General features: G+C 40.6%; 1 protein-coding gene across 5 annotated transcripts in view; it reads left to right on the plus strand.

The window, feature by feature from the left end:
* The window catches only part of STOX2 (storkhead box 2), a 287,635-nt gene that overhangs the window by 246,029 nt on the left and 27,307 nt on the right, over positions 1 to 14,299 (plus strand). Inside the window, exon 2 of one of the 5 annotated variants that reach the window (XM_060184763.1) lies at positions 2,955 to 3,074. The exons of the other annotated variants lie outside the window; for them this stretch is intronic. Coding sequence (XP_060040746.1) covers positions 3,050 to 3,074 — 25 coding nt within the window. The 5' untranslated portion in view covers positions 2,955 to 3,049. The remainder of the gene's footprint in view (positions 1 to 2,954; positions 3,075 to 14,299) is intronic. 5 annotated transcript variants of the gene reach the window in all.

The raw sequence follows: 14,299 nt of genomic DNA on the forward strand, positions 1-14,299 counted from the left end.
ACACCTACAGCACTGTTACTGCTTGTGAACTTCCCCCTGAAGGTGGGGACAGGGACCTTGAACCTGGATCCTTGTGCAAATTATGTGTACTCAATGAGGTGCTTTACACCTGGCCCAGTAGATTTTATTTATTTGTGTATTTATTATTATTATTATTTATTGCTACCAGGGTTATCACTGGGACTTGGTGCTTGCACTTCAAATCCACCGTTCTCGGAGACCACGTCCCCCTCCCCTTTTTTTCTTCATCTAATTTTATTAGATAGGACAGAGAGAAATTGAGAGAGGATGGGGAGAGCAAGATAGACACCTCCTGACCTGCTTTACCATTTGTGAAGCAGATGCCCTGCAGGTAAGGAGTGGGGGCTCAAACCCAGGTCCTCAAGCTTGGTAATATGTGGGCTTAACTGCTTAACTGGGTGTTAACACGCTGGTCCCCACTTGGTAGATTTATTTTTAATTTTTTGAGGCGCCTCCATACTGTTTTCTGTAAAGGATGGAACAGTTTAGACCATATGTATTTGAGAACAAGGATAATGGTGGTAGCATGGGGTGAACCCATCTCAAGCACCTAGCTTTCTTCATTTATATAAAGGGAATGCGTGTGCCTAAATAGGTGTGTGCAGGCCATAAACCGAAAGGGAGGAGGATTTGGGAAAGTATCCAACCAGAGGAACTGAAGACATTTTGTTTCGTGTTCAAGTCCAAAATGTACCTGTCAGTCAATATATAAATGTGTAGAGTGCATGCTTGTGAATTGTCCTAAGCTATAGGCAAGTAGAGAAGAGATGACTTGGAATTTGGGGACCAGGTTATTATTTAGCTGTTGGATGAGTTACCAGGCGGAAGAGGTTTAGACATTTTCTTTGTAGCTCTCAAGGACAGAATGGGCATCGCTACATGGAGTTCAGAGAGAAGTCAGTGTGAACTGAACTCGAGGGAGTGCCTTCTCCAGACGTGTTTGGTGACTGAAATGGGTCCTGAGTATGGAGGGACGAGGTTCCTGAGGGTAGGCTACAAATAGCACAGGAGTCCAGGGAGGGTAGGATTCTGGGTCCCTCCTCATGAAGAGAGCCGCGATGTTATCAATGAATGATTCATTATGTATCCATGCCTCCCAGCTTTGTGCTTATTGTAGCTGAGCAACTGGATTCATGAAAAAGTGGGAGCATTGGTTGGACACATCCTCTGCTTCCCAAATCAATTTCATTTTGGTATATAGACTAGCCTGGTGGTGTCTGTTTGGGTCCTAAGGTGGAAACATTGAGAGGTGCCTGTTTCTGTTATTTCATTTGGGCACTGTGCTTATGAATGCAACAAAATAGTTTCTTAATTATTCGTTTGAGTGTGTTGCTGGCATTTCTACCATTCTTCCCTTTTCTCCCTGATTCTGTCTCTTTCTCCTTTGGAGATGTTTACGTGTTGTTTTCTGGACTAGAACAGAGATATAGGATTGTCTTGATGTTCCCTGTGTATGTATATATATATATATATATATATATATGTCGATGTGTGTGTGTGTGTGTGTGTGTGTGTGCGCGCGCGCGCGCGCAAATATAAATGCAGGGACGTGACTTATGGGGGGATAGTTAAATGTGCCTTTGGGCATATAGCGCAGTGCAAAAGACATTTCTATACTGAGATGCTATTGATTTTCATGCCTGAACAATTCCAGACACAGAAATTAAACAAAACAGCAATAAAACCTAAAGATGGAGAAGTGTTGTGCAATCCCCTCTGAATCCCAGCACTCCGTGCAACTGCAGTGATGCCAGGGAGAGCTCATGCTGAGAATGAGTTCCTGACATAGTGACCTCATTTCTAATGCTGCCTCTCTCCATGGCAGCATGGGCTGCACGGGTTGGCGGGGCTGCTGAGAGCCTATGGGAGACATTCAGGACTCAGGAGCCCCGGGCTTGCACACACATGCACAGCAACTGGAATTTATGACAAATAGCTTGTTGCAGCTCCACTCTGATCCCGTGTGCCCTAGAGCTGCCTGTTACTACATATGAGAGGGGAGAGATATCGTCATTCCATTATCACAATGAAAAGCCAGCCTTGAGAGAGCAGGGGTGGGGAAGTGGGGGAGGGAGTGGAGAGGGAGAGGGAATGTGTCAGGTTTATAATTACGGACTGGTGAGTATCTGACGCTAGTTCAATGTTAATGTGTCTGTATGTGCGTGTTTTCTTCAAGCAGCTGGATGTATGTGTTCTTTTTCCTGTTTTTGTGATGAGCAGAATTATGATTTGGTGCTTAATGCATGCCTAGGGGACCCCTCCTGGGGAGAAGGAGGTGGCCCTCGCAGCCCTGGGCCTGGGGTCCATGTCCCACTCCCACCTCCCAGCCCAGAGTCTGCATTACACAGACAAAGGTGCCTCTGCAGACAAATAGAGGCTGTAGCTTTTCTTGGAGCGATGAGTCATCTCAGTTCACAAAGGATTCTGGGCAGGGGGTGAGAAGTCAGGTTGGCAGAGGAGCCTTCCCTATGACTTCACTTTGCAGAGAACAAGGCAGAAGAGTGACACTGCGGATTCCTGAAGCACTGCAGTGAGAGATTGGCTCAGTGCAAGTGGCTGTGTTATCTCTGGGCTAGGCACAGAACTGAAGTCCAGCTGTTCCCTGCAAATAGGACAAAGGGTTGGCCAAGAGGATTTTCCCCCCTAAAATCACTACCAACAAGGGACTTGCACAGAGTTTTGTAAAAGATGCTTCTAGGGGTGAGAGGAGGGGGTTGTTCAGCTTTTGCACTTGGACTTGTTATTGCAGTCCCTAAATTGTCCTAAGTGCTGGAAGTTCTTCTGGAACTCATTTAATTTTAACTTTTAAAAAAGTAGATTTATAAAGGTAAAGTACTAGGTTTTTGGTCGGTTCCATGTACCCTCAGGAGCCATTCTGAAATGCACCTTTAGGATCTGATTACTCGAAAGCTTACTCTCTCTTCTTATTCCAGATTCTAGGACGTCTGTTTCTGTTACTGGCTCTTTCTTATACCTGGATGCAAGCCCCTAGCATGCCCCAGGCTTTAGCGTCAAAGCTACCTGGGGAATGGAGCCAGTCCAGAAAGGGTCAGGTAGGTTTCCCCTGCTTTTCTTTCAAGGGTTGTTGTGTGCAAAGAAATTCGGTACAGATGTCTTCAACCCCTTGGATAACGGAGTGCTGTCCTGTGAACAGAAGTCTTACAGTTCTAGCGCTCCTGTGGCCTCTGTGAGAGGCAGCAGGATGTTCCAGGTGGAGAGCTCACCAGACACATGATGCAGCCCACAGCATCCCATCTAAGTGAGCAGACAGACAGCAGCGGGATTGGCAATAGGAAAGAAGCTATTGCAGACTTCTGCCACCTGGGTATCGATACCTCTTTCACTCCTCTGATGGAGCCATTCAAGGGACATTATTTGAAATTCTTTCTCCTCTATCAGTGCAATTCCCTAAAATTTTGTGTGTGATTTGGCCTGTTTCCCTCCATGCAAGGCACTAAAATCCAAGAAAACGTGATTTATATGCTCAAGACCTGGCATCCAACACTAACATTATAATGAGGCTGCTGTTAACTGCTAAGGAAGAAAGCCTATTTCATCATCCTCTGCTTTTGGACTGAAATGATTACAGAGCTATTTTCTTACAACATCCATGGGCTTGTCACACAAAAGCTTTTTTTCTTAATAGTGAGATGGTAAAATGTCCTCAAAAGTACATTCCTTGCTACTTTTCCAAAGTGAAATAGGCAAATCTGAAAGATGGGCTTTTCCACTACATCAGTGAAAAGTTTTCACATTTTTTAAATAAAACAGATATTTTGAAGAATGTAAAATCCCTTATGTAAATTTTAATAATAACTGAAACACTATAGACACATTAAGACTTGTGTATTGGTCAAGCCCTTTAAACATCTCTTTTTTTTTTCTTTCTGCTCTCATACTCATTCCAATAAGTAACCCTGTCTCAAGAGGAAAGAAAACATTTCTTTATTATCAGAAATGTCCATTCTTTGTGCCTAGTGCTTTGCATTGTCAATGCAATGTGAGGATATTGAGTCATTTTTAAAGCTTTGTGCTCAGAATAAAATTATTAATGTCCCCTCACCCTTCAATTCTACTCATTTTTAAAGACCCTAGAGACTTCCCCGAATCCTCCCAATTTCAATTTTTAGTATAGAATTCATCTGTCTAGGTCATAGATATGATTCTGTTTTAGAAAATTCCCATTATACAATCAATTTACTAATCATTCATGTCTATTTTTTATATCTCATCTAAGGATATTTTATTAATTTATTTTGGATAGAGACAGAGAAATTAAGAGAGAAAGGGGAGAGAGAGAGACACCTGCAGCACTGCTGTGCCACTTGTGCACTTGCCCCCCTGCAGGTGAGGACTAGAGGCTTGAAACGGGGTCCTTGTATATCATAAAGTATGCTACTGGATGCACTAAGGACGTTTTAAACAGTAGTTTGAGCATGCAATAGTTGCTTATATTTTCTCATGTTTATATCACATGTCTCCACCCACATTGAAAACTCACAGAAGGGAGACATAAAAAAATATGCTATTTTCTACAAACCACCTTATAGATAGTTGATTAAAGAGATAGAGGGTGGGGGTAGATAGCATAATGGTTCTGCAAAGAGACTCTCATGCCTGAGGTTCCAAAGTCCATACCAGAGCTGAGCTATGCTCTGGGGGGGGGGGGGGGGGGAGGGAGAGAAAGAGGGAGAGGGGGAGAGAGAGAGAAAGAGAAAGAGAGATTAAAATGTGTTGATTAGCCTTTAAGGGTGAGCATGAGCTGTTTTGTTCAGTGTAGGATTCTTCACAGGGTAGATTAATGCTCAAATATATTTCATGAGTTATACGTAATACTTAAGAAATTATTATTTTTACTTTTGAGATGTGGTCACAGGGGTGCCTTACCCAGTCTATCAAAAATTGCTCCAACTAGAGACAAATATGAAGGCAATGCCATTGAATATGGGCAATGATCATGATTTCCTTGATTAGAATGAATAATATTGGGAAATGTCTTTAAGTAAGGAGTATGCTAAATTATAAAAACTTGTGTGAGTCATTTGTTTGAATTCTGTGGGACATTTTCCTTTGCAGAGCTCCATCTCAGACTCCAATAGAAATTATTAAAGTGCAACTGTTATTGAGCTTTACTACTAAGAATACTTATTGAAGTACTGGGTCTCCTTTCCCTTTCATTGGTAAAAGATTTGCCCAGCCATAAGTTGGGAATGGGTCAACTTTCCTTGTAACTGTCTACCCATACTATTCCCAACATATCATGTCCTTATCTCTACCAGATAACTATGAAATGCATGTTTCATTGCCTCTGAACAGGTGTCTTAGGTCTTTTAAAATTAATTAATTGACTAACTTTAATTAGAGAAGGAGAGAACCAGACATCACCAGAGATTGAAGTCAAGAAATCAAGAAGCTCTGAGTTCTACAACTAAACCAACTCCCAAATTGCATTTAAGATTCTTTGGAGGGTGGGAGTTTTCCTATTGCTAGATTTGTGCATCATAAAAAAATAAATTGACTAAATTTAGATAGGCTTGGGGGAGGTTTTTATACTATTTAGTAATTTTTTCCCTCTTGTTGCCCTTGTTATCATTGCTGTTATTGTATTATTATTGTTGTCATTGCTGTCATTGTTGTTGGATAGGACAGAAATGGAGAGAGGAGGGGAAGACAGAGAGGGGAGAGAAAGATAGACACCTGCAGACCTGCTTTACCGCTTGTGAAGTTACTCCCCTGCAGGTGGGGAGCCAGGGGCTTGAACTGGGATCCTTGTGCTTCATGCCATGTGCGCTTAACCCACTGCACTACCGCTTCACAGCTTCTGCTTCACCGCTTGTGAAGCAGCAACCCTGAAGGTGGGGAGCCGGGGGCTTGCTCTTTGTGCCAATGTGCACTTAACCCACTGCACTACCGCCCGGCCCCCTTTAGTAAATATTTATTAGGTCTCAGAGACAATGTAAACACTGGACAAACATCTCATTAAACCCCCTAAAGCACTCTGTGGTAAACATAACCATATACTCTGAACAAAAAGAGATGTCTAGATTAAAAAAAAATTAATGATTTGTCCCAACTCACACAACTGACGAAGAGCAGAACTGATATTGCACCAAAGTAAAAGACTCTGGGGTGGGAGGGAGGGTTCAGGTGCTGGAACATGATGGCAGAGGAGGACCTAGTGGGGACTTAACTGTTATGTGGAAAACTGAGAAATGTTACATATGTACAAACTACTGAACTTTACTGTTGACTGTAAACCATTAATCCCCCAATAAAGAAATAAAAGAGTAAAATAAATAAATAAATAAATAAATAAGCAAAAAAAAAAAAAAGGAGAATTGGAATGTAAACCTGGAGTTCTTCATTAAACCATGACCTTTACCTGCTGTGTTGGAATGCTGAACTTTGAAGAACAAAAGTCACTTCTGGGGTGCACTGAGTTGGGCATTTTCTCTGTGTGTCTGTTCTGGCCCTCTGTACCCTGTCATCCCTCTGAAATCTTGTGGCTCTTCATAACACCCTCCATGGCAGTTGGAAGGGGAGAAAGGGTGTCCCATTGTTGGGAGACAGTGGCAGTCCTTCAGTATAATTGTGTTGTTGTTTGGAAATTTGAGCTGCATTTAATTGGGCCTTCTTACTCTATTGCAGTTGTAGTTTACAGAAGCCAGTGACAGTGTCATTGTAACCTTTAAAGTGATAAAGTAATGAGCATAGAGTTTGAGGAACAGTTATGGTGTGTCTAATGGAAACTGGGGAAGAATAGCCCTAGAGTTTCTAAACTGAGTTTTTCCATTTTAGTTGAGAGATAACCACATGTGGACATTGCGAAACCTAATATGCCTCAGCTGTTATGTTAGTTTCCAATGGAGAATGAAGATGGAAGAGATGTGATGGCTTAAAATAAGAATTTGAATTCTGTCTTATGTGATATACTTAAAGAAAAGGAAAACACTGTACCACTATAGGATCCTTCGGTGTCTTACAGAATTGCATGATAGCTGAGAGATCTCATTAATGCTTGTCCGCTGGAAGTAGCATTTCATCTTGACTTCATCCCTAGTGGTAAATGACTATATTTTAGCCCTCGTTGAAAGACTAGAGAGCAAGGAGGCAGACATTTACATTGTGATGCAAAATATATTAGTAGATGGTAGGGTCTGACATGACCTTGTCTGTGTTTTATGTTTGCTTATTCTACAAACATTCAAATGCTTGCTATGTGAATGACAGTTTTTACATTGTTTTATAGTGCCTAACAGCACAGGTAGATAATGTCGAGCCTTAGTAGAGTTTGGCTTGCCTGCCTTTCTCTTTCTCTCTTCCTTTTTTTTCCCCCTTTCTTCCTATCTTCCTTTTTTTTTTTTTTAACTGGGGCTTCACTGCTCTAGGTCAATTTTTTTCCAGATGTATGTATGTATGTATGTGTGTGTGTGTATATATACATATATATATACATATATATATATATATATATATATATATAGAGAGAGAGAGAGAGAGAGAGAGAGAGAAACAGGAAGAAAGGGAAAGATATCATAGCACCAAAACTTGCCCTGGTGTACTGGGTACTTGGGTCACACACATGGCAGACCAGGAGTACTAACCAAGTGAACTATTATGTTGCTTCACACACACACACACACACACACACACACCCAAAATCTCTATTTCTGAAGTGCACAATTAACCCACAGGCTCATATCCCCATGCTAACTTCTCAGCTTCAAATGTATTACAAAGTCTTAGGTGTTTGTGGTGAGAGATGATGTCATTGATCATCCCTGGTGGATAAGTCAGTTTCCTAGCTAGGGACTCACCCATCACTGTTCATCAACTGCCCTTCTCTTTCTGCTTTTCTACTCCTTCTGAGCTGTCTATCTCTGTTTATTCTTTGACAATCCTTCCTTCCTTCCTTCCTTTCTTTTTTTAATTTTTATTTATAAAAAGGAAACACTGACAAAACCATAGGATAAGAGGGGTACAAATCCACACAATCCTCACCACCAGAACTCCATATCCCATCCCCTCCCCTGATAGCTTTCTTACTATTCTTTATCCCTCTGGGACTATGGACCCAGGGTCATTATGGGGTGCAGGAGGTGGAAGGTCTGGTTTCTGTTACTGCTTCCCTCCTGAACATGGGCGTTGACAGGTTGTTCCATACTCCCAGCCTGTCTTTCTCTTTCTCTAGTGGGGCAGGGCTCTGGAGAAGTGGGGCTCCAGGATACATTGGTGGGGTCGTCTGCCCAGGGAAGTCTGGTTGGCATCACAGTAACATCTGGAACCTAGTGTCTGAAAGGAGAGTTAATATATAAGGCCAAACAAATTGTTGATTAATCATGAACCTAAAGGCTGGAATAGTGCAGATGAAGATTTGGGGGTCTCTGTTTTATAGATAGCTAGTAGGCCTATTTTAGTTATATTCCAAAAGGCCCATGACGATACTAGTTTTTTGTTTGTTTGTTTTTTTTCTTCTGAGCCTGACATCTGATATGCAGGTGGATCCAAGTTATTGTCTGGGGAGTTGGTGTCATGGCTGGAAAAAGGGCTAGAAAGCTGGACCAGGAAAGAGAGTAGCTCCCAAATATGGGAAAGGTGTATAAATATTGTTGACTGTAAACCCCACTGATTTGATCTAACCCTTCCTTTCTTTCTTCTTTTCTTTCCTTCTCTCTCTTTCTTTCTTCTTTTTTTTTTAATCAGAGCACTGCCCACTCTGGCTTAAGGTGGTTTGAACCTAGTACATCTGGTGCCTCAAGCATGAAAAGACTTTTGCATAACCATTATGCTTTCTCCTCAGTTCCATACACACAGTTTATTTTTAATCAGTGATTAACTCTCAGTAATGAGAGTGCTCACTAATATGATTAATGAAAGTTTATAGACCAGTGAATCACAGAGTTGTCATTCACCTAACAACGTCTTTCAACATTAAATAGACTGATAAGCAGAAAGGTTCAGGTGAAGGGGTGAATAACAACCCTTTTATTTTATTTTATTTATTTTTCTTTGATGTCAACATATCATATACCATTATGGCTGTGGCTGCTCATAACTTCCTCAGCTAAGTCATAGCTGATGGACACTATTCATGTTAGTGTTATTAATGGTTACCTTATTTAATTTACATTACCTTTTGAATTAAAGCAATCAGTCCAATCTTGTTCTTAGATACCCACCGAGGGTTGAAATAAAACACCAGAAAACTTGAGAAAAGTTGATAACAGGATTTCTAAATGTTATAAAACTCTTTAGTCAAGTGTCCTTCCTTTGACTATTTTAATGAAGGTGGAGCTTTGCATTTCTGAGATAATTTCAGCCAGTCAGCCAACTGGGGAAAGTGTCTTTCTCCAAGCCAGTTGTCTTTGTCACTTCCAGATAAATATTTGAAAGTCAAGGGCAGTCATTTGATTTCAAAGGAAAGCTGCTTAGAATATAACAACATGTGAATTAGTAGGTGCTGGAAATGCTCTCTCCCTATAAGGACATTGTGGTCTTATGCAGGGAATAGAAAGGGAGTGATTTTTGTGTTTTCTCCTACTTATTTGAACAGCTTTTTGAATGCATTGGAATAGGCTATAAGGAAAAAACAAGTCACATTCATACTTAAGACTGAGATTAATAAATTGAACCAAATTTGTGTTACCCTCTACACTTAGAGAAGTTGTCCACTTAGACCTCAGAGAGCACATTAGCCGGCCCACAATTACTTTGTTGGAAGGAATAGAGCTGTATTTTTGCTGTGCCCACTGCATATTCTACAGGCATGTTTAACCATTTTTATGAGTCGCGTTGTGTAGTAATTTTATTGGCATTTGTAATTTTAATATTAGTGCTAATTTGGGCAGTGAGAGAAATATGCCTGCTTTCGTCCTGAGGAACAGTGTTGAGCAAGACTTTGAATCAGAAACAGTACATTATGAAGTCTTTATTGTAAGGGAAAAATTGATAACCAGTAGATTTCACTGTTTTCTTTAAATCAAAGTCTACTTTTCCAAATTGGGTGGGCATTAATATAAGCAATGGAAATTGAGCTAGCTTTGAGTACCATATTTATTTTTATGCCAGAATACTGCTGCATTGATAAAAGGATCATCTGGAATTTGAGAGCCTGAAGAAGTATTTATGTATAAAGCCTGAAGAAATTATCCTACCTAAGCCCTCATTTTACAGAAGAGGAAACAGACATAGAGTGGATAGTTATATTATGTGATAAGAGGCTGGGCACTTCTCAAAATACCTCCTGAATGCTTTTAATACTGGAAACTCCCCAGTTGTTAATGAGTACAGTTTCAGACCTGCAATTTTAAGTAGTTTTTTCTAATGAGCTTCACTAGCATCAAAACCATTCAACCTAGAATAGATTTAAATTGACATTCATGGATGGGCAAAATAGATCACTTGGGTAGTGCGCTGCTTTTTTGTGTATGTCACTCTGTTTCAAGCCTGGCACCCACCATATTGAAGGAAGCTTTAGTTTCTTTCCTTCTCTCTCTGCATCTTTGTCTATAAAAAGAAAAGAAAAAAAAAAGAAATGTAAATTTGTAATGAAAAGACAGTATTTTAAAATAAGCAGGATAATTAAACCGAATGTTTAAGATTAAGGATCTTTGAGGTGTACCTTCTAAGTTGTAGCTTACTAAGAAGCAGTTCAACTAAAGAAAAGTGTGACTTTTCTTATGCAGTTGTATGAAGGTGATTATTTCAAGATGCAAAGAAATGAAATTGTATTTTCTTCTCTAATAAGTGTCCCTTGGAAAGCTACAGATTGCATATGGGGAAGGGATGCATGCTATGTTGTTATGAAAATGAGATTTGGGGAGTTTTGTTGTCCTCTTTCATATACAGTGTTGAGGAGGACGGAGAGCCTAAAAGGATAACTGAAATAAATTCTATAAAATGGCGTTCATGAAGGAAAGTGTTTGATAACAGCACTTTTCTAGCTCACAAATTGTTCCGATAGGAAACTTAAATGCTAAAGGGAATGAGTACATACTAGACAGTACAGATATTTTCTCTTTTCTTTCTTTCTTTCTTTCTTTCTTTCTTTCTTTCTTTCTTTCTTTCTTTCTTCCTTCCTTCCTTCCTTCCTTCCTTCCTTCCTTCCTTCCTTCTTTTGAAAGGATAAGTTAGTTATGTAAGGGAACATTTTGGAACTCGAATGATCCAAAAGTTGAAAGGGAAAATAGAAAAAAAGGGGGGGAGTGCTAAAGAGTAAAAATATATGCTTGAGACGAGAATCTCTGTGAGGTGGAAGACAGGAGCTATAGAGAGTAAATGATAGGAGCTGGGCAGTAGCACACTTGGTTAAGTGCACATATTACCATGAACAAGGGCCATAGTTCAAGCTCCTCGTCCCCACCTGTAGTAGGGAAGCTTCACAAGCAGTGCTGCAGGTATCTCTCTTGCTCTCGCCCTCTCAATTTCTTTCTGTCCTATCAAAATAAATAAATAGGGGCCAGGTGGTGGTGCACCTGGTTGAGCATACATGTTATAGTGTGCAAGAACCCAGGTTCAAGTCCTTGGTCCTCACCTGCAGAGGGAAAGCTTTGTGGATGGTGAAGCACTGTTGCAGGTGTCTATCTGTCTCTCTCCCTCTCTATCACACCCTACCCTCTCAATTTCTGGCCATCACTATCCAATAAATAAAGACAAAAATTGGGGGTCGGGCAGTGATTCAGCAGGTTAAGTGCATGTGGTGCAAAGCCCAAGGACCGGCTTAAGGATCCCGGTTCGAGCCCCCGGCTCCCCACCTGCAGGGGAGTCGATTCAAGGTGGTGAAACAGGTCTGCAGGTGTCTATCTTTCTCTCCTCCTCTCTGTCTTCCCCTCCTCTTCTCTGTCTTCCCCTCCTCTCTACATTTCTCTCTGTCCTATCCAACAACGAACAACATCAACAATAACAATAATAACCACAACAAGGTTACAACAACAAGGGCAACAGAAGGGGGAGGAAGGCCTCCAGGAGCAGTGGATTCATGGTGCAGGCACTGAGCCCCAGCAATAACCCTGGAGGCAATAAATAAATATATAAATAAAAACAAAAATTAAAAAATAAATAATTTTTAAAAGTAGAGAGTAAAATATAGAGAAAGTCAGCCAATGTATGCTTTTGGCCTTTTGTTTCAGGCCTCCTTTATCAGTGGCTCCATCAATTGTAAGAGTCACCTGCTTGTCCTTTAGCATGGCAGGTCGATCAATACCCTCAGCCTGTTTCTATCTTTCCCTAGTGGGGTAGGGCTCTGGAGAGGTGAGGCTCCAGGACACATAGGTGAAGTCATCTGTCCAAGGAAGTCAGGATGGAATCATGATAGCATATGCTACTTGGTGGCTGTAAAATATAAAGCAGGACAAGTGATTAATGAATAGGAACCAAAAAGTAGGAATAGAACAGATGAGAATAGGGATCGTAGTGTGGAAGTCTATTTTAGGTATGTTCCTAGGGGCCTATGACTCTTGTAGTTTCTTCTTGGGTTTGATAGCTAATGTGGAGTTTAACAAAAATACTGTCTGGGAAGTTGTCAGAGTTGAGAAAAAGACTAAAAATTCAGATTAGGATAGAGACTAGCTCCCAATCTTGAAAAATATCTATGAATAAAATTAACTACCCCATCCACCTGGCCCAGAGCCCATATGTATTTATATTTATACTTATATTTATATTTTAGGACTGGAGCCTGTGTAACCTCTGAGTTCCTATTGGTCTAAACTTGCAGTTCTTGGACACAGCCAGGAACATTGCAGGCTGCACTCTTTTCAGGACTAATTTTCCTTGAGTAGCAGGGCAGGATGACTGAGCCTTTCTTCAGAGGCAAGGGTGGTCCATAATATTTATTTACCCATTTTTTTCCTATGGCCCTGCTTTCTCTTTCTTTCTAAGTCACACTACTTCTGAGTGCCTTTCCATCCCCACCACCCCCCTTCTCTCTCTGGTGCTGATGGAATTGGAGTTCAGAGTCCTCTAATCATCTACCCCTAACATTAACCTCTCTGGGAGTATGGGCCAGAATTCTTTATGGGGTTCACAAGGTGGAAGGTCTGGCTTCTGTAATTGCTTCTCAGATTCTCCACTGGACATGGGCATTTGCCTTTTTCATTTATTCATTCATTTATTTATTTACTTATTTTCATGCTGTGCTGGGGAGTGAACACAGGGCCTCATACATATACAAACCCAATGACCTCTCTGAGCTAATTTTTCTATTCTTTTATTTCTTAGAGTAGAAAGAAAGAGGAAGAGACACTGCACCTCTGTTCCACTATGTATGGAACCCCAATGGTGTGAGCCATGGTGCTCCCATGTGGTGTAAGGAGTCAAACCCAGGACCTCACACATAGTAGCAAAATCTGATGTATGCTCTACTAGGTGAGCTATTTCTCAGCCCCAAGGGTGATTTTCTAACATAGATATGGAAGTCTTTGGTATCTATTCGAGGATTGGTGCTTAATGAGCGTCAAGAATAAGCGTTGAGCCTTCTGGTCAATCAATCAAGGCAGGCTCCTACTGTTCTCTCAGTTTCCCCTGCAACTTGTCCTAGCTATGCCAAAACATACCCCAGGCCCTCAGGCTTGATATCCTGAATCATATTCTTCATAGATCGATCTCTCTCTCCCTCTCTCTCTCTCTTTCTCCTTCTAGAATAGCACCTCCATTTTCCATTCGCTTCATCAGCACTGGGCAAATTTCTTGTCTGATTTTCCTCATGTTTCTCAGCTGACAAGACCCTTCCTTGAAAGTGATGTCCAAATGTTCACAGATGTATTTTAAATTTAATGTGACAGGCTCTTAAACTCAAAGAAGTTTACTCAGAGTTGTGATTTTCCATGTCTTCTCACATTTTCAGTTCCCTTCAGAATCAACTTGGTGCTTCCTCTGTCCAAGGCACAGTTTTATCTGAATTATAGTGGATTTGATAAATGTTCACTGAGGACTTGCACTTCAATGGATGTTTGTAAGAAAACAAAGCTAAAAGAAAACCTGTTTGCCCCTTCTTTGTAGAACAATAGGGCAGAATTATAGCATTAGAAAGAATTGGCTAGGCTACAAAGTAGCTATGCACTTTTAGATGAATTGCCTTTATGAATGTGTTTAAAACTAATTCTGAAAATAAAAAATTCATCTTGTAAATCATAGAGAAGTTACAATTCATAGTTTATACAAAATGTGGTTGCTTCTTTAGATTGTAGTGACCAACAAGATCTTATTAATATAGTCCCTAGTTTTTTTCTTTGGTCATAAATGTGGTCCAGTTGTTTTAAAAAATATTTTAATAACATAT

The sequence above is a fragment of the Erinaceus europaeus genome, chromosome 2, assembly GCF_950295315.1.
Source record: "Erinaceus europaeus chromosome 2, mEriEur2.1, whole genome shotgun sequence".
Lineage (NCBI taxonomy): Eukaryota > Metazoa > Chordata > Mammalia > Eulipotyphla > Erinaceidae > Erinaceus > Erinaceus europaeus.